At 40.0% G+C, this 21,437-nt stretch overlaps 1 protein-coding gene across 1 annotated transcript in view; it reads right to left on the bottom strand.

Annotated features, from left to right (window-relative positions):
* SLC9A9 (solute carrier family 9 member A9) overlaps nucleotides 1–21,437 on the bottom strand; it is a 530,630-nt gene that overhangs the window by 108,754 nt on the left and 400,439 nt on the right. Inside the window, exon 13 of the mRNA XM_063114568.1 lies at nucleotides 787–838. Coding sequence (XP_062970638.1) covers nucleotides 787–838 — 52 coding nt within the window. The remainder of the gene's footprint in view (nucleotides 1–786; nucleotides 839–21,437) is intronic.

Genomic DNA, 21,437 nt, shown 5'->3' with positions numbered 1-21,437 from the left:
TGGCATTATAGGGAAAAAAACCACAAAATAAAAGAGAGATGACTTCTATTCAAATCCAAATATGCTCATAACACAATCTATTAAGTAACATCAGTTATTTATATTATTCTATCACACATTTGTTTGTTTGTTTTAAGTACTGAGTTAAAAATGGCTAATACAAAATTGACAATGACAGATTCTACTTTGATGTCAGGTTCAAATCCAGAGTTTGGAAAGTATATTTCCCCTACTTGAGGGAACAGCACATCCTTCTGAACAACTTTCCCAAAGGATTTTCAAGTCTCTGGATAATTGCTGCTTAGTAAATCAGGAATGGATCACTTAGACAGTTTCACTGTCTTTTGCCTCTTTCAATATTTCTGTACACCTAAACTTGATTAATGAGAAGCCACAGAGGAGAACGGTTCATTTGTTGTATGCCCAACCTGCACTGGACATGCTGTGGATAAATTTCACTGCAGTCACCTCTCTAGCAAGTTGCTGGGCAGGAATCTGAACCAAGGGGTGCCTCATTCCAAGAGCCATGGTCCTGCTCCTTACATTATAAACTTTTCAGGCTTCTTGCTGCCACAGAGAGGTTGCAAGTACAGTATGTGTTAGTTCTAAGTATTCATTAATATGCTAAAAGCTATCAGCACCCTGTGTCCAGCTTATTTTATTGTCATCTAATTTGTTTTATCAGCAGAGGCAGCCCTTTGGCCACATGCTTGACAAGCGTGGGACATTCCATGGAACAGAACATCTCATCTCTCCATACTCTATGCATTGGCTTCTTTGACTTACCTGGTGTGAGGAGGGCTCCTCTTTCAGATTTTCATCCAGGTCCATACCAACTCTGTTAAAGAAAATAGAAAACTGGTAAATGCCCTGCCGCAGAAGGGACAGTCTTGTGTATCAGATCACTTGACCTAAACACGATGAGAATCTGAGGAAAGATTTGGCAGAAAACCATCCTACGCCTCCCTGAATCCAAAGAACCTTAAATAGGCTTATACCAAGATGGGAACTTGCAGAGCTGGGCCTCAGAGGGCAGTTCCTTGCTACTGTCTCTCCCAAGAGCTGGGTCCTGAGAACCTGGGATAGAAGCCATCAGGAAAAAGACCTTCATAGCCCTGAAAACAGGGAACCTGGAGGGAAGGCAACTTGGTACCCCTGTAGGACCCACTGACCAAACTGCCCTGGGAATAGGGGTGCCCAGCCTGGAGCTGGGGTCCCGAGACAGAGAAAACCGAACCCTTGTCCAGATGGTCACCAAGGCTGCAGGTATGGAGGATTCAGGTTGTGAGGCCTGAGGCTTATATAGTTTAGGGGACTCTCTTTAAGAAAAATAATTTAAAAAATACAAAATTGGGAATGAAAGTGACTTTTTAGAAGGAGAAAATAAATTACAAAAAAATTACAGATTTTTAAAAGCTAGCCAGTGCAATAGACATCTCAAAATCCAGAAAAACCACATGACATTTTAATCAATTAACTGCCTGCCACACCTCTAAAATAACTTTCTCCTCTGTAATTTTTGCCTACATACTTTGAATACTCTCTTTATATGATAATTATTTTGTATTAGTGAGAATAGAAAGAAAAGGTAGTCTTTCCTCTAGCAAGATTGATCAAAGTTACTGGTAGTGGGGAGGCATTCACGCACGCTTCCTTCCCACAGACACGCTTGCCGTGTGCAGTACTGTTACAGGGCAATGCCCTGCAAATGCAAGATTTCTGATAAATTTCATTTCATGCAATTCCCATAAACAATGCACAGTGCACTTATCAGTGTGCATGATTGGGAAAATTTTCCAGAGTCTCTTCTAGTAGAGTGCATTTCAAACCTTGTTTTTCCTCCACTACCTACAGACTTCTGATGACAGGCACCATAGGACGTGTTCATATTTAAGTCACCCTTGTGCACTATTCCTGTAGGCTGTTCCCTAACCTGGACGGCCTGTAGTAACCTACCCATGCACAGAAGTGACTGTGACCCACACAAATGTATCCTTCTCAGTCCAAACTGAATGAATTCCCAATTCAGCTTCCTGTGGTTGGATCCCCCAAATGCCCACAGCCACTCCAGTGCCATCTGGCCTGAGCAGAAGTGTGAGGGAGGGCTGCTGTAGTGGGAAGAAACAGCAGTTGAATCCAACTGTGTTTAAAACATATTCCTTTTGTGACTCTTACAAAAGCTCCCCCACAGCCCTTCCTGTGGCAGTCACCACCGTCGCCAGGCTGTCCACTCCTGCCCCTCGTCAACACCTCTGTAGTCATCTTCAGTCCTGTTTTCGGGGTGGGGTGGGGTGGGGGTGGGGGAGTGAAGGCAGGGCTGGAAGCTGCCGGTCTGGAGAATGTGTGAACATGTAAAATCGTGTGAAAGGAGAGTAGTGAAAGTGCAGACAGTGAAGATGCGGGTGTTTTAACTACTGGTTCTTCAGAGCTTGGTGCCCTCTGCATGAACAGCCCGGCTCTCTAACCAAAGGGGCAAAAGGAATGGAGCTTCATTGTGTGCTGAGCCTTTGGCCTTCAGGTCGCTGGGAAGGGCATCAGGAGGGGCTGACCCTTTGATCCAGTCATTTAAAGAGGAGGCAGAGCAGAAAGGGAAGCTGGGGGGAGAAAGGGGAAGGGGAGGGGGAGGAAGGAGGGGAGAAAGAGACACAGCGTGAGTCAGGGCGGCCGGCCCACGTGGGTCCTGTCCAGTTGTGACCGACCTGGGTGCAACAGAGGGGCCCAATGTGGAGGCCCCTCCCCGTTTCTCTCCTGGGGTGGGCAGCCCCACGTGCTGCTGGGTGGATCTGGGCTCGCTGGTGGCCACTGGGAGCCTCCTGAGAGACTTCAGTACTGAATAAGCCCACCTCTTCCCTCCCCCAAAGGCTACTGGACATCCAGGTAGGTTGCAACTTGCACTTGCACTGAGGGTCGTGAAGCTCTTACTTATCTGGTCAAGGCCTTTTTCTAAGTTTTCTGTGTAGAAGACAGGAGAGAACAGAAGAAATCCAATTTCATGAGAAACCCAAAATTTAAAGTCTGAGGCAGTACTGCAGTTTTCCACTAAAATTTAAGCTTTCCTCACCAGCAGCAATCAAAACAGACATTTCTAGCTTCAATTATTCCGGCAGCCAGATGGAACTGAGGCGTGATGGCAGCGGATTAAGTTCTTCAGTTTTATATGGGGCTTGGTGAAAAGCATCTCAGGGGCTTGACGGAGAGAGCCCTCCCCTCCCCCACCCCCCAGTCCCCTCCTGTCCCTTCCTGTCCCCTCCCCCCCCACTCCCTTGCCTCCTGTTTCACTGCAGGTGGGATCTGCTTCTGGATCCTGCAGCTCTTCTTAGCCTAGAGCAGATCTCAAGTGGCTTGAGGGGACAGAACCTCCATGAAAGCTACCTCCCTCCTGCAGAAGCCCGGTGAACAAAACAGACACACCTCTGTCCTCACAAGGCATACAGTTTGGGAGGTTTAATGAGAATAAAATGAAAAAAATCATCATTCAAGTGCTATGGTTCAAAGCATATGAGAACGAGGCCTTCTTTCACTTGTGGGTTTAGCTATGTCTGATAAAAATCTTATTAAAGTGTATTGCTTGGCTCCCTGCCTCCTTAAACAGAGTGTGTTAGGGTACTCCAATCTTAACCAGAGGTCTCAGCTTTGCCATTGGACCCATAAAGTCTCACACTCGCTGCATTATAATGATTTCTGAGAGGTGTATGAACCTCTTTATGACCACATTAAGTGGTCCCTGGCTACTATTATTTTTCTTTTTTTAATTCTTTTATCTGCCAGTTCAATTGCCTTGGTTTGCTGGCTGTGATGATATGTTAGCATATTGTCCCTATGACACCCCTCCCTTTTAATTTATTATGGTACTAATAACCCAATAGTCAAATTTAATGCATTTTTTTCTTTTCAGGTTTATAATAACATGTCTATTTATTTATATCAAAATGATAAAATTCAAACATTATAGAAGGGCTTATAATAACACACAGTTGTTCTTTGCCTCACCCCTGTGCTCCCCAAGACCAACTCCTCATTGCCTCTGAGGGCAATTTTCTGCCTTTTCTGGATTGTGATGTATAAACTGATATTCACATGCACAGAACATTCACGTAGCATCCCCAGGGTTCTACACATACTGTCTGCATCTACATCTCTTACTCCTGTTAAAGAAAGCAAGTCAGAGTGTGAAAGTGACATTATTTTAGTGGTACCCTCATATCCACTCAGTTACATGCATAAAAGATCATTTACACGCTATGGGTTTTGAGAGATTATTAGAAAGAAGACATGATGTCACCTCAGCTTGTAGTGCATCTGCCCAGGTGAGATCACAGGCGTGTGGGATAAAGCCCAACCTGGTTAGGTGGTACCAAGGCTCTTTAGCATCTCTCCCTCAATGTTAAGTTACCCTTTCTGATCTGGACACAGTGTCCCAGGTCTGGTAACTGGACTTGTCTTTTTCTGAGCCCTAGTACCCAATATTGTCCCTGAGCCCTGGCTGTGCCCTCATCTGCCATTGCCTCTCCTGTGGACTGAATCCCCTCCCTCCAAACTGCAGGCTGGTGATTTGGGGCTTGCTGGCCACCATCAAGCATCTGTGATGCCCTGCGTCCTTCCTGAACTTTCAAGCACTGTCCTTTTCCTTCTCATCACCACCTTGGCCCATCCACCACGATGTCCTTCTTAGGTCTCAGATCCCCCATCACTTAAAGTCTTCAAGGACTTGGACTGAAGGAGCTGGTCTCCTCCAATTCTGTTCTCTACTCCCAGACAGATCCCCTTCCAGGGTACCTGTGATCACCCTGGCCCACCCTTTGTTTGCCTGTCTGGTTACAGCCAGCCATGCAGGGCAAGCTGGGGCTCTGCACTACAGGCCAGCCTGAGTGGAATCTGAGGACGTCAGGACCACCTGTGGCCATGGAAGGGTCAGTGAAACCTAGCTGTGAAGAAGTGGTCTGGAGTCAGATTGCCGGGTTGAGAAACATGGCTCAGCCTCTCACTTGCTGTGTGACCTGAATCACTCACTGTGTCTTGTCTTGGTTTCCTCACCAGTACAATAGGTCTAAAAACCTACTTTGCAGAATTGGGTGAAGACTAAATAAAAACTGTTTGTAAATATTAATATAGCACTTAAGAAAGGTTAGCAGCTATTGCCGATATTATTTTTATTACAGAATCGTGTGAGGATTAAATTAAAATGTGAGTAAGTATTAATATAGCACCTAAGAAAGGTTAGCAGCTATTGTTGATATTATTATTACTATCAGTGCTTTTTTTTCGTTGGGGCCATAGCATAATCCTACCATGCCCATTGCTCATTAATTTCAGAGATAAACCCTCCTAGTCCTGAATTCCACCCTGAGCAACCCCTGAATATTAGCAACAGCCACAGATGAGCCACAGGAAGTGGCCCGTGAATAGCAGAGATTTCCAGTCTCAAAGTAAAACATCACTTCTACTTAAGGAGGGCCAAGCTTCCCAGATTAGGATTTATTAATAAATTATGGGCAGGCTGGTGGGGTGAGATGCCAACAAAAAAGAAAAAGAAGATGTCTGAAGAGCAACGGGAAGGAAGGAAGAGGGTAGAGCTGAGCAGAAAGAAAGCAAAGAGAAGCAAGGTGAAAAGGAAATACTGAAGAGAGAAAACAGGAATACATCATTATACGGCACAGGTGCAGGCGGTGGTGAACAACTGCGAAGGTGTGTGCAGCCTTAGAAAAGGGAGGTCGAGGTGGATGGATGAACAGCCACACAGCCCAGGAAAAGATCTAAAACTACAGAGAAACAAAGAACCAGTAAAAGATTAAAAAGCAACTAAAAAAGGCTGACTGAAATTTTAGAGGACGTTTTGCATTCTTGATGCACCTTTTAATTTTAAGCAAGTTGACTGCTGCCTCTGTGGTATTGAAATGGAAATGAAAGTGGGCTTCGTGCTTGTTCCCAGCTGTGCCCTCAAACATCTCACACCAGGCTCCCTATTTACAAGAGTATCCTGCTCCATTTTCAGAGCAAAACGCATCTCCTGTGTGCCATAACACACCTCCCTTCCCACCGCGCCTCCACTGTTCGGTGAGTTTCATCAGGCTTGTTAAAATCCCGGGATGCTCCCTCCTCAACCACAGCCAGAAAGAATGCTCCGAAGTTGGGTCTTTCTTAGAGGAAAGCTAGGTAAGTAACAAAAGTCTCGCTTTTCCCACTAACGACAATAAAATCCATTCCGATTGTTATCACTTAGTGCCTCCAAAAAGGCAGTGAAATATTACTAATGCTTAGTTTCACTGTGTGCATTCCAGAAGTCTTAGCTGTGGTTTTGATTCCTTTGAACCCCTGCTGACAGGGGCTGGGTGGTGGGAGAGGAGCAATCATTTCCTCTAAGAGCTGTATTTGATGACGATGTATAAACAATGACATCTTCAGTAAGGGATGAGAGACTGGATATTGAGCTCATAAATACAGCTTGACAGTGGAGGAGTCTGAAAGATACCTGCCGAAGTTTGGGGACTGTTGTGCAGCCATGAGAATATCACACGAGGACCAAAATCTATTCCTGTACCCCATCCCACCCCATGTCACTGGGATAAATAGCACTGAGGCTTACATATGATCAAAATTAATCTAACACAATCAATAATTCAAATATTTTAAACCTGTGTTGGGGAAATGAGAAAATGAACTGAAGTAAGTGAAGGAATTCACCTTAGTTCACTTTGTATTCAAGTGTGGCACAGCAGTTAGGAGTTAGGACCCCGGAGCCAGGCTGTATGGTTCAAGTCTCACTTCTATCATTTACTACTTTTGTAGTTTTGAGACAAATTACTTAACCTCTTTAAACCTGTTTTCCCAACTGTAAATGGGGATAAGCATGTGTCTACTTTATGAGATATTATAAGGATGAAATGAGTTAATACATATCCAGTGTATAGAATATTGGATGCTACCTAGGAAGCAGTCATGCAATATTAGTTGATACTCTTATTATAAGTGCTATTATTATTAGGGAGCGATTAACATACTCTAAATTGAGTGGCAAATACAATGTAAGTTAAAGTGAAGAGTAGATTTTCTATGAATGATGGATGCTAGAGTATAAACGTCCGACAGGATTCCTCCCATCAATGACCCGAGATCTAATGGGGAAGACAGACGGTGGGAACCACGAACCGCAGTATGATGTGAACACACCAAACAAAGAGCCCAACCAAGATGCGCTGAGGAGAGGTTAGTTACCTTTCACAGAAGAGCTGAATATTGAAAAGTGAGGATGAGTTTAATGCTAAGAGGAAAGGAGGTTGGGGAGGGCACTCCAAGCACAGCCTGGACAAAGGCATAGATGTTTAAAAGGGCAAAGCATGTTGGAACATAGGAAATAGCCCTGTGTAGCTAGACTGTAAGGGTCACGCACATGGAGGTGGGCATAGTTGCTTTGAGTAACACCAGACAGTAACTTGAGGCTAAACTACGAAGGATCTTCAGTGTCATGCTTAGGAAAGCATTTTGTATTGTTTTGTTTTTCTGTAGGCTGTAGTGGATAAAATAATTAGATTTATGTTTTAGAAAGATCCCTGGAGGCATATATTGTGCTTTGAAGAAACTGGAGGTAGAAATATGGGTCATTTTGTATCCTACTGCAGTGGTCCCACCAAGAGTGCATGAAGGTCTAAAGTAAGGAAGTGGTGGTGGAGAAGAGGCGATAGGTTTCAGAGACACGTATGTGGAGGGTCGTGAGGGTGGCACATGATAGACTAACTGTGGAGTGAACAGGAACGTATTGAGATGTATCTGGGTCTACTCAGGACAATGGCTGGTTCACCCCTGCCATTGGCCACGTTGAAGGAGGAGAGAATGTGTAGAGATTTTCCCCAGGTTAGAAAGACGAAACTGAAGCTCAGGGTCGGTAGGGTCTGAGCATTTCTGCTGTGAGTGAAGCGGTGTCAGGTCCCCACTGTCATCAACTCAGGAAGAACAGGCCCTCCCCTTAAGAGTTTTGGCCATTTGCTTGTCTGAAGTGGAGGTTTCAACCAAAAGGTCAAGTCCAAGGAATAATGGAGGGATAATGGGTTCTTCAAGGCCAAGATCAGTGGACTGGGAGCACTCATGGAAGCTGGAGAGGCGCGCAGCCTGTTCAGTATTTAAGACAGTTTGGACGTCTTATTTAAGAAGGGCTATGGGGGGTGGTAGGAAAGAGGCTCAAGAGACCATTATCTTTGAGAAAAGTGAACTTTTTTTGGATGAAAGCTGTGGCAATGAATGTAGAACATTTTGTTTTGAATTAATATGCACTACCTGGGACAGTACACATGGGAATTATGTGGGCTTAGTATTAAGAAAAGCAACAGCCCTCAGTTCTTTGAAGCTTTTGAGCAAAGGGTGATGAACCATATCAGAGATATTGTGATAGTGGGTCTCTTGTTCAGCGACTGGGTAGATGACTTTACATTTCTACCTGAAGACGGGTTTTAGAGCACAAAGGTTAATGTGTACTCAGTGTCAACTCTGATTGTGAATTTGGAGGGTGGTAAAATGATACCTGCCAATGAAGCGAGAAAGAAAGGGAGGTCCCATAATTTGGGGACATGAGTATGTGATATGATTATGAGCCCCACAAAAGAGTAAAACACAAGGCTGGAGACTGCGGAGAGCAGAGAACCTTCCGGGTTCCACCAGTGCACAGACACACTGTCATCTGTTGGTCTCCTTCTGCTCTGCTAGGTTATTCTCTCCCACCCCTGAGACTTGTCTGATTTCCAAATTGAAAATGGCTGGATCAAGGGCTCATGTGACCTCATCCTTGAGGCTCTGAGGCTGCCCACATGGCATTTGTTTTTCTCCCAGAGATTATGAATGTGGAACAGATTCCATCGAACACTGTCAGGTTGATCAGACTATGGAAGGGTCTGGTCTCTTTTTAGCTTCTCTGCTGTCAAAGTTTACTGCAAATGCTAGGTGACAGCCAGCAAGAAGCAGACAGCATGATTGCCAGGAGTCAGACACTCTGACCAGCTGGTCCCATCACTTAGTTGTGTGACTGTGGGCAAGAAGCTGTGCCTCAGTTTCCTTTCCCCCAACTGAAGATATGAATAGTAACTGTTGTGAGATAATGCGTGTGAGGGACTTAGCATAGGACTTGGCACCTGAAAAGTGCTCGGAAGCAGAAGCTGCCGTTCTTGCTCTGGTGGTGGTTGATGTTGTTGACTTTGCTACTTTGACCTTCTAAATAAAGATTTAACCGTGAACATTTCCAGCATAATGGCTATGTTTTACCCTTCCTCACCTGGTCTTAAACTAGACATCCCGTGTGACTTCTGATGCCAGTGGAGGCTTATTTACAACGGAGGTACTATGTATTGAACGTGTCCCCCAAAAGTTCATGGGTTAATACTTGATCTCCACTCTAACAGTACTATGAGGGTGGGAAAACCAGTTATGGTAATTGAAAGATGGGGCCTTAAAGGGGTGATTAGATTGTGCCCTCGTGACTGGATTGATACATTCATGGAGTAATGGGCGTGGTTTTGATGGCTTTAAAAGGGGAGCAAGTAAGGAGGTTAGTTCTCTCGCTCAGCCCATTTGCCATGTGACACTGCACAGCTGTAGAGGGTCACTACTCACAGAAGGCGCTCACCAAATTCTCCCTTGGACTTTGGACTTGCCAGCCTCAGAACTGTCAGAAATAAGTCCTATTTCTTTATAAATTACCAGTCTCAGGTATTCTGTTATAAGCAACAGATATGGACTAATACAGAAGGTTTGGGAGTGTAGAGACTGAGAAGAGTAGGTGTGCCCTGGCTGCATAGATGTGCGGCCAGTGTGTACCTATGTCTGGCAATGTATAAATATCTGAAAATGCTATGTGCTTTGGAAAATAAACACCAATAAACAAGTACATGTCACAGACACAAATAAAGATCTACATCCTGTGCTTTCTGTATGGCAAAACTTTCCTTTGGTTTGGAGTGCTTAGTTCTGCCAAGATATGAGCTAATTCCAGGCTACAGCTAAGAGTCAATTAGAAACTGGATTGAGAATGAATATGAAGACTAATTTCTTTTGACCTAAGCTGCAAGCACACTGACACCTTTGGTGGGGAAACAGATGTAATAGCTTATCCAAGGCATCTGGCCTTCTTTCTCCAAGGCTTCACTCTGGGTGCCCTGCCTGGGCAATTAGGGATTTATCAGAGCCAAATGCACATATCCAGAAAAATCATCCTTTCAAGTGGATTAGCTTATTTAAATTCTAGTGTGTTACCAGGTGGGGTGTCTTCTCAATGTCAGACGGAACATGTTGTATGAAGAAAAAAGAGAGACGTTTTATTACTGAATATAAAGTAGTTGTAGAATCATGCTTTATCTGTTGGTATGAAACCAAAAGTGGTTGGAAAATAAATTCCAGACTGTCAGTTGTCTGAGTGAGAGTGGAAAACCTGAAACCTGAAAGCCATTGTGGTTATCTCACAGTCAAACAGAATTATATGACAATACTTGAAGTGCATCTCCTTCCCTCAGTTCAAACCATCCCAGACTATAAGGAATTCCACGTGGAACTGTGGCCTAATCCCACCTCTCCATTAAAGACCATGTTTTTCGTGCAAGATGGGTCTGGAGTGAGATCTCAGAGCGAGTTCTCACACTGCTGTTCTCTGATGTGCTCAAGCTTCAGTGGAAAACCTGGAGGGAAGCAGCCTGGATTGTACGTGTTATCTTGATGCAAGGAGCACATTCTCCCCAAGAAAATCATCTACAAAAAAAGTCAAGAATGGACTTTGACAATAGGGGGAAATACATGGAACATATACTTAGAGAACCATAAAACTCGTGTATGCAGTAATCAGGGAGAAGAGTGGATCCAGCCAAAGCAAACGAAGACCAGGAGTTATTTATGTGGACCGATGTCCTGGAAAGAATGTTTTAAGGAGAACCACAAAGCTTTGCAAGATTGATGGATGTTTATCTACAACACAACTCATGAGAAAAGTAAAATTGGAGTGGTTGGTTCTGAATCCCCCATCCCAAATTTGCTTTACCTATTAGTAGGTAGGTAGTCAACAAGATGTTTTGAGAAGTCTACCTCTCCAAATCATGATCTTCTGTAATTGCTAATGCCTGAAGATTAGACGTAAAAGGCAAGGACTTGGAAGAGGCAATATTTGTGCTTATATTTATGCCTGGTACAAGTGACTGAATCAGACTTATTCCTGAGAGCAGAAAGAGGTAAGAAGAAAAGCCCAAGGTCTCCAAAACTATTGAGAGAGGGCACCATGAAGCATGGAAGTAAGGGGGGCACAGGGTAAGACGGCAGTTGGTGACACAAAATTTTAATAGTAACAGCTAATATGTAGAATCTGCACTAGGTAATGTTTATGTACCATATAAAGCATATGGAATTTGAGAAGAGGATGTGTAGTTAATGTTAACACCATGTATTTTAGTAATTAAAAACAGAAAAGAGAAAGATTTATAACGCATTTCTTTAATTTAGCCATTAAAAAGCACTTGCAAGTGGCTTTCATAATAATTTTGCATGAGTAAACCTGTTACTTCCGGCTATCCATCACTAACATTCTGCAGACAGTACAAAATTATTAACCATGTGGACTTAAAACAAGAAAAAATAGCCAAAGAAGACTGTTTCACCAACACTAATAAATCACTAAAATTGAAATTAAAGCAGCTTTGGGGTAAAAAATGTTTGCCCAAATCATTATTTAAGCCCACAGTTGGAAGTAGGTCATGATCCACAATCTCTACAAACTAACAACTGAAATCGTATTTTCCTTTTGAGGTGATTAACACTTTGTATGACATCACAATGCTATTAATAATATATATATATATTTACTTTTTTAGTAAAAAATCTTCTTCCCTTGTGCTGTGAGAGAACTTAGTCAGAAATAGTCTTAATAATATATAATCTTGCTTCTTGTTAAAAATGAATAAATATCTTAATTTTAAAAGAAAATTGACAGAAATAGATAATGGGCCAGCTAGGAATGACTTGCATGACTAATCAAAAGAAGAAAGTAATTTGTTTCTTGCAGAGAGGGATTAAAGTAAATCACTAGAAAAATAATGTTAAACCAACTGCGATTAACCATGGGGCCAAAGTGCATGCTTGCAAGCATGACTGTGCTTAAATAAAATTAGATATTTAAACTTTAAAAAGCGACACTAGAACTACATTGGAAATTGCACTTTGATTTCAGAATCAATGATTTAAAATCAGGAAAATGAATCAAGAATTGGCAAAAACGCCACTGGGAAGAAGTTTTTTTAGAGCAGAGGAGAAAGGAAAGGTGAAAGGAGTGGGTTAAAATCTGATGGTGTAACAAAGGTTCTCAAATGATCACAGAGACTACAGAAAGTGCACAGCATGGGAACCGAGTTAGCATCAATTTGGTAGAAAATGAAATAATGATAGTTAAGTGGATGCTCACGGCTAATGTAGCATTCAGGTTTTTTCAGCCTATCATTCCAGAAGATCATGATGACAGCTTAAACAGCTATTGTATATGAACTGATAATTTTCCTGACACCACATTATCTATGTCCTAAAAGTAAACATAAGATGGACAGGTAGACTATTTCATTTATTCCCTCCTTCATTCATTCCTTCATGAAATACTGATTTAGGATATATCAAGACTCTTGTTACATGGTAGATATTGTGGTAGACAAGAAAAATACTTTAAGCTCAGATACGTCTTCAGAGTTCTTATACTGAATTTCATCAAATTAAAAATGCCATGAATTATAAAGCATTACATCTAAGAAGAAAAATGGTTGCTAGTTATATTTGTGACGCTACTGATTGTAAGATACATCTTGACTTCAGAAGTGTTAAAATGTGAAAAAATGTGTGAAAAAATGTGCAGTTGGAATCAATGGCACACCCACAAAAATAATCAAAATCCAGGGTTCAACAACAAAGACAGACCTTTAAACATTCTACCACTGGACACTTCATGTATGACTAATAAATTATTTGCTGTCTTTAGGGAAAAAAATCAAAAGAGATGCTTTGAAATCTTTTAACAAAATGTTCTTTTTATGCTTATGGATTAAAAGTTAATTAATCCCCTTCCTTAATTTTAGTGCAAGCAATTCTAAGTCACTGGGTGAAGTCAGAGCCAGGACTAGAGTGAGGTAAGTGAGACACCCTTCTCTCGCCGCCGTGCGAGTGCTTAGCATTAGTATGACCCTGAGAGTAAATCCTCTTCAGATTTTGCACCCAGGGAACCTCGTCTGCCTCACCTAGTCCTGACCCTGGGTGAATAACCTCACCATCTTTTTCGCTACTCTTCCCCTGGATCCTTGGGAACTGTGCTGGCTTTTTCCATGTCGCCCTCTACATCCATGCTCCCTCCTTCTCCATATTGCTGTGGGCTCTGGAAAGCTGACCGATGTGGATGACATCAACTGGGCTCTCTTCTCCTTTGGCTTTGGATTGGTTTGGCCAACAGGAAGCACAGCAGTATAGTGGGATGAGGAAGGAGAGTGAAGATGGTATTTATTTCTCAGGCTCCCTTCCTGCCAGGTCACCATGGTTGTCCGTGTCCCTCTACCAGAGTCTCCACTCCCAGTGGGCAGCCCTCTTTACACAGCTACCCTCTCTGGGTAGTGGTAAAGACTTCCTCTTCCTGCCCTTTTGGGTGTGGGTGGTAACTGCTCCTCACTGATTCTAGCTGTGGAGTACTGCACTATCCCTTGTTGGTTTTCTTAAACCAGCTCACGTCTTTCTAAATTGTTCCTTTGTTAAGTCTCTTCCAATTACTCTGTTTGAATGTGCCACTTTTTTCCTACCTGGACATAGACGAATATAGAAAGTTATTCACGTCTGTAAGCATGCAACTGCAGAAAGGTCTCATTTGAACTGGAAACTTTAAATTTCGGGCACTTGAAGTTTCTGAAGGAACCCCTGAATACAATAGACAAATCTTAAACAAACGTAGTTTTGTTTCCAGCCTTAAAGTTAGAATTGTGTCTTTAACTGTTTCTCTAAGGTGCCTGAATATTCATGCCCAACTTGACATAAACTGCTCCCAGTCCTAGGCTGGATCAGGTTTTCACAGGTAGTTCACATATAAGTTGTGGTCTCCGCCAACTGCAGACGTTACAAGTGAAGTTCATACAAACAAGACGTAGTAGGATCTAATCAGGAAGAATGAAAGTGTTTCAGAACAGAATCTACTTATTATGCCCAAAGGCAAAATGTGTCTTTATTAAATGCAACAAATAAAAGTACTGAATTCCATACAAATGTTAAGAGTTCTTAGAAGTCTTTCTAGAAGTTGAAATTTTACCCTAGTGAAGCAGTGCGGTGGATCTCACCATCCTAGGTTGAGCAATCTAGATTCTGCTGGCTTTCCTGATGGTGAGCTTGGTGAAAACAGTTTATTTTCATGGTGAAAACACCAGGCTCAGAAACTCAAATTATTTCATGCTATCACAACATTTTAAAGACAAGAACACTGAGACTCACAGAGATTGGCTAGTTTAGGGGAGATTACAGAGGTAGTAAGTAATAGAACCAAGACTTCAGTTTTTAAATTTAAGTTGTTTCATTTTAATTTGGTGTATTGCCTACCTTAAATAAATAAATGAATAAAGATTAGGGAAATTATAAAACTTTTTTTATTCTTTGGTGAGAATAAACTTCTATGTAGAAAAAGATTAAAGTGTACAAATTAGTAGAAAATACTTAGTGATTGAGATACCAGTATGTAACAATGCACAGTGACTTGAAATTTGAAAACAATATAGTTGTTGTGTGGTATACTGTGGTATTTCTCAAACTGGAAGCTTTGTAATTTTTTACATAAGTGAAGGCCCCTTGTACCATTGTTTCTTTAATGACTTTTTGAAAATATTAACTTTCTTTCATTGTGTCAGTTTTTGCTTTATGTGTCTTGATGCCTTGTTGTTAAGTGCATATATATTTATAATTGTTGTGTCTTCCAAATGAATTGACTCTGTTATTATTATAAAATGTCCCTCTTTGACTCAGATAACTTTTTTTGGTCATAATCTATTTAGTCTGATATTAGTTTAGTACTCTAGATCTCTTATGGTTACCATTTGCAGGGTATTCCGTTCTTTTTCCCTTTAGCCTATCTTTGAATCTAGCTAGATCTATTTAAAAAAAAAAAATCCAGTCAAACAGCCTCTGCCTTTTGATTACATTGTTTAATTCATTCACATTTAATATTATTCTTGATATAATTGAATTTACATCTGCCAATTTGCTATTTGTTTTCTATATGTTTAATTTCCGTATTAATTTTTAACATCATATAATTTGCTATTTTCTTAGTGTTTGCTCTAAAGATTACAGAATACATCTTAATTTATCAGACTCTGTTGGATTTACACTAACTTAATTCCAGAAGATATAGAAAATTTGCTTTACTCTATTCCCTCCCCCTCCTTTCTGCTCTTATCATATTTATCACATTTAAATACATTATAAACAGAATTCAGTGTTATTACTGTTGCTTTATACTATCTTATGTCTTTTAAGAAACAAAGAGAAGAAAGCAGAAAAAATATGTTCCCCAAATTTTTCTATTAACCTTCTTATTTATGATTTCTTGTACTCTTCATTTCTTCCTGTAGATTTGAGTTACTGTCTCAGGTTACTTCCTTGTTCCAGTCTAACTTCCTTCTCTCCTTCCTCCTTTGTGATATTATTGACAAATACATATCTCTAAATCCTATAAGCCCCACAGTTAAAAAAAAGAAGAAATATGTAATTATACTGTCTTTTATAGTTAATACATAATTACCTTTGTCAGCCCTTTTTGTTTTTCATGTGGATTTGAATTATAATCTGGTCTCACTTCCTTTCCTCTTAAAGAACTTCCTTAGTATTTCTTATAAGGCAGGTATGCTAACACAAATTTAGCCTTTGATTATCTGGGAATGTCTTTATTTCATTTTCATTTTTGAAAGAGAGTCTTAATGAATATTGGGTTCTTGGCTGACTGTTTTTTCTTTAAGCACTTTAAATACAAGTATGTTATCCAATTGCATTCTGGATGCCGTTAATTCTGATAAGAAGTCAGATATTAATGTTTGGGTTCTCTTGTATGTGATGAATAGCTATTCTCTTATTGCTTTCAAGATTTTCTCTTTGTCTTTCAATAGTTTGAGTATGGTGTGTCTAGCTATGGCTATCTTTTTGTTTTCCCTACTTGGAGTTCATTGATCTTCTTGAATATTTAGATTGAAGTTGACCATCATTTTGAGAGGTTTTCAGTTATTATTTCTTTGAGTATTTTTTTCTGTCTTTTCCCTCTTTCTTCTCCTTCTAGAACTCTCATTACACACAGGTTGGTGTGCTAAATGGTGTCTCAGAGGTCTCTGATAATCTGTTTACTTGTTTTACTTTTTTCTTCTTCAGATCATCTACCTTCTAATGATGTATCATCAAATTCACTGATTATTTCTTCTTCCAGTACAAATGTATTAGTTAATTTTAAAATTCCAGTTATTGTACTTTCACCTACAGAATTTCTAATTTTTAGTATAATTCCATCTCTTTATTGATATCCTCTATTTGATAAGCCATTATCACCACACTTTCTTTTACTTCTTTAAACATGATTTCGTATTTCTTTAAACATTATTTGTAATAGCTACTTTGAAGTCTTTGTCTCCTAAGTCCAACATCTGGACCCCCTTAAAAGCAGTTGCTATTTCTCCTCCTCCTCTTCCTCTCTACTGGGGTTGCACTATCCTGTTTCTTGCCATGTCTCACAACTTTTTTTTTTGGTCAAAAACTAAATATTTAGATAATATATTGTAGGAATTCTGGATTCTAATTCGCCACCTCCCTCACATCCAGGACATGTTTATGTTGCTGGTTTCATTTGTTTGATAGTTTGTTTAATGGCATGCCTGGACAAATTATGTGAAGTCTATTTTCACTGTCTTGTGCAGCCTCTGATGTCACTGCTCAGTTTTCTTTCCCCTTTGTTTTTATATTTAAGTCTGGCTTCCTAGGAGTTGCCCCTGGGTCAGCATAGCTTAATGTTTAGTCAATTATTTTGGCTATAGGCAATGCTTACAAACCCTTGAGCCAGGGCTTTCTCCCTTTGCTCATAGATCTTTGTTTGGCTTGGGGAATGCTTTCAAAACTGTCCCACTTTCAGCCAGGAACTAGCAGCTCTCAAGTTCCCTCCTTGGTTGCTCCTGAGTAGGTGCAGCCTGGTACAAGTGTACAACCTTCCGTACCCCTAGACATAACAGTGATCCTAGCTTGGACCCCTTTAGCTGTCTCTTTCCCTGTTTTATCTGTTCCACTCTTCCTGATCTGTCCTTTGTTGCAACTTGTTTCATGGAGCTACTCACCTCCACTTAATTGCTTGCCACTGAGATCACCACTGATCTTGACAAACCCAAATGCTGAGTTCCTACCTCCTCCATTCTGAGTAAAGTCAATTCTCTTGGCAGAGCTGTGGAGCTGCAATCCTCCCATTATGCCTCTTTTGGAGAGACACTCTACCCTACAAGTGAGCATTGGTGGAGGGGTGGAAAATGGTGGGCCCCATCTTCTTGGCTTGGCCCTCCTTTTATGGATCTTCCACCTTATGAAGAGTAGCTAGGAGGGGATATAACCCACAGTCTTCTCAGTTTGCCCCTCCTGTTATGGCACTTCTGCCTATGAAGGGAAATTGGGGAAGGGATGATTGGGCCCCCAATATTTTCAGACTGTTGCATGCAGGGTAGACCCTTTGCCCTATGGGTGAAAGAAGGGAACATTGTTTTTCTTGTTGCATACACCTGGAATAGTACTTCTGTAACACAGAGCTGGGCATGAGATGAGAAACACCAATGGTCCATTCCTCTCAGGTTGAAACCAAAGCTCTATGACTGGAAACTGGGGGAGAAGGAAGTTCCTGAATTCTCATCTGCGCTCACCGGGAGAAGTCCTTCATATCACTGAAGGGGCAGTAGGGAGATAAGAGAACATTCTGGCACAAATGACACAAACTCTTACTGAAATTGAGTAGCTTTTCTTAAATAAATGCTTCTTGATTTTCTGCATACCTTTAGATCAATTTCTAGAGATTTTAAATGGCTTTGTTTTACCAGTTAAATGGTTCTTTTGTTGAGAAGAGGGTCTGCCAAGCTCCTCACAGAGACATTTTGCAACTTAAGGTCAATTGATGTTTTACAAGCTTAGTTTTATCTTAACTTACAATAATATCTATGAAATCATGGTTTGATATGCTAGTTATATATTTTAATACCTGTTAACTTTCAGTGTATCTTTAGGACCCATTGGACCTAATTTTAGTTTTTGAGTTTCTTTTTTGAGATGTTCTATTTGTAAGTATTGATATTTCATGACTTTTAATATTCTTTCCTACACATTCTTCTATAGCACAAAGAGAAAATTTATTTATTTTCAAAATAAAATAATACTAATTTTGTCTTCTAATTACCACCTAGGTCCATTGGACTCTTTAAAAGACATATCATAAAGTCTTAGTGATCTTATTTTTCCTATATTTAAAAAAAATTGCTATTTCATCATCCTAGAAATTATTTCTTTACTTATTATTCCCAATGGTGCTAAAGACCAGATTAATAAGAACCTCCCCCTCTCCCATGGTATCATCTAGATACAATAGTGAAATGAGTCATCATTATTTTATCACCCTTCAGTTTTATTGTTATGTCGCCCAAAGTACAGCAGCCCCTCTTCTTCGCAGGGAATATGTTCCAGGATCCCCTGTGGATGCCTGAAACTGTGGATAGCCCCAAACCCAGTTGCTGACAGTCAAAACATGTTTCTGTTCACGTCTTTCACCCCCAGATTTAACGCCTTTCCATCTTAACTAAGCACTTATCTCCCACCATGGCTGAAACTTTTGCCGTCTGGTGTGACAGCCAAACTAGCACAAGTGTCTTTTCCCTTCATCACAGCTTCACAGACAGATAGAAGATTCTTTCTTACCATAGTTCTTAGCTACATCAGCATATGATTATTTTTTTTCTTTCCTTATTAAGTTGAGAACTTTCACTTTTTCTCTTGAAGGAAACACTTTACAGCTTCTCTTTGGCATATTTGAGTTGCCAGCATTGCTACTCTGGCACTGATTATTATTAAGTAAAATGAGGGTTACTTGAACACAGCAGGGCACTACCACAACAGTCGATCTGATGACCTAGACGGCTGGTAAGTGAAGGATGTGGCATGGACGTGCTGCATGAAGGGATGACTCACACCCTGAAGGGGACTGGGCAGAATGGCCTGAGATTTCACCACACTACCGAGTAGGGCATAATTTAAAACTTATGAATTGTTGATTTCTGGAATTTTCCATGTACTGTTTTCAGACCTCAGTTAATTGTCAGTAACAAACAGCAAAAAAGTGAAATAGAGGGATAAGGATGGACTACTGTACTGCATCACCAGTCAAAAGACATAAAAGAAGACAGGAGATACTCTCTCATAGTCTGCTTTTAGCTTTCATTGAACACTACTGAGAATTCAGAATTTTTCATTTCTCACTTATGGCAGAAAGAATAAAATTTATAAAGAAATATATTTCACTATTATTAGACAAATGAGAAGACAAATGAAAAGAGACAGTGGAACTCTATACTCTAAGGATGATGGTCAAATTGATTGTATTAGCAAAATCTTAGACCATGACTCTTCAGATGACAATATCCTAGATTAATTTTTTTAAACTCAAGGATATTTGAGTGAGCAATATAATTCTAAGGAAAAAAAAAAAAGGAATATGCCATTCTCATCCAGTTAGTCATTAAACAGGAAAAACTTTAAAATGTAATATTTTGCAACAAGAACTTAGACCATCTCATGTTTATAAAAAGATATATCATTATCCTTTCATCTTTTATGTTTTTGTGCCCAAATTATTTGATATGATTTGCAAGTGGACAAATACTGAATCAGGTATTTGTAAGTAAACAAATGCTAAATCACGAAGGTAAAAATTAAAACAATAGGCTCATTATTATAATTGCTATTTGTAAATCTAAAATTGAAAATATTTTGTAATATTGAGCTAAAAATTAGCCTTTTTCTCTTTAACAAAATTAAGAGTAATCAAAAGTTCCAAAAAATTCTTTAAGTTTTGCATTTTGATGATGCAAATGCAAAAAGAAGAGCCAGAATAATAAGATACAATCTCTAAGTGATGTATTTGAAATTTAGAATTAATTATTTACAAAATGAATTTATACCAGGTTCATGCATGGCAGTTGATTAGCAGTTAATTGCACCCAGAGGATGTTTCCCATTTCAGATCTCTCTCTCTCTCTCTCTCCATCCATCCCAGGAAAATATAGAATAAAACTTGTGTTTGCTGTGTTTATATTCTTATTGGTATTTTGAATAAAGTTGCTTTTCACTATCCATTTATTCTCATTTCTGAACATTATTTGTCAAATGTCTTAAAATATGAAACATAAGGGTTCATGCCATCTAGATGGTAAATGGTGATGACTTTTCCTAGTACATTGGGGGTTAAAAATAAATGTATAACTCTAAAAATTTTTAAAATTCACCACTGTACCACTTAAAATACTCCTACATTCATGTATATCACACTTCAGGCATAGAAATGTGCTTCAGTCCCTGATGGTTAGGAACCAGGGTGACACGTTTAGCTGTGTGACCATGAACAACAACCATTGCTTCTATGAATCCCAGTTTTTTCATTCATAAAAAGAGGGTAATAGAACCTGTTCTGCAGAGTTAGTATCACACTGGTGAAGATAAGGCACCCAGTGTATTTACTAGCTGGTGCTCAAAAAATGCTTGCTTCTCCTTTCTTTTCTCCTTGGTATTAATATTCTCTGGTGAGGCAGGATGCATGGCTAGATTACGACTAATGGACAAATAGGTCTTGCTCAAAAGAAACATCACAGAGGAACAGCACTTTGTGTGGGTGTGTATGTGTGTTTAAAGGCATACAATTAAGTGAAAACAAACATATCAGTGGAAAAATAAGATAAAGAATGATCATGTATGGACCAAAGAGAAGTGAAAGGATTATATATATTCTGGGAGTATTATACAAGTTTAAGTTTTTTTTTTTTTTTAATTTTTAAATTTTTTTCAACACAGGGCATCTGATTATTTCTAGTTTTCCCCTGTTGACAATTTCATTACTCAGAGGAAAATAAAAGCAACAAGTGGTGGCTATTTTGCTTCCAGTACTGACCAAGAATGCAGACAGTGATGACAAATCAGGGATGGAAATCTTAGGGGAGATTCATGTTACCTTGGGCTTTACTAAGGTGAGAGAAAGAAATGGTAGATTCAATAAGGTACATTCTCCAGGCTTTTGGAATGCACACTTCATAGCATTCAGGAAATATATGGGAAAACTGTCAATGTATTAAGAATCATTACAACTCTTGGAGAACAATTAGGCAGTATGAAAGAGTCATATACTGTTTGGCAACAAATGT

This window comes from Cynocephalus volans, chromosome 11 (assembly GCF_027409185.1).
Source record: "Cynocephalus volans isolate mCynVol1 chromosome 11, mCynVol1.pri, whole genome shotgun sequence".
In the NCBI taxonomy this organism is placed as follows: Eukaryota; Metazoa; Chordata; class Mammalia; order Dermoptera; family Cynocephalidae; genus Cynocephalus; species Cynocephalus volans.
Note: the sequence above shows the minus strand (reverse complement) of the source record. Positions and strands in the feature narration are given on the sequence as shown.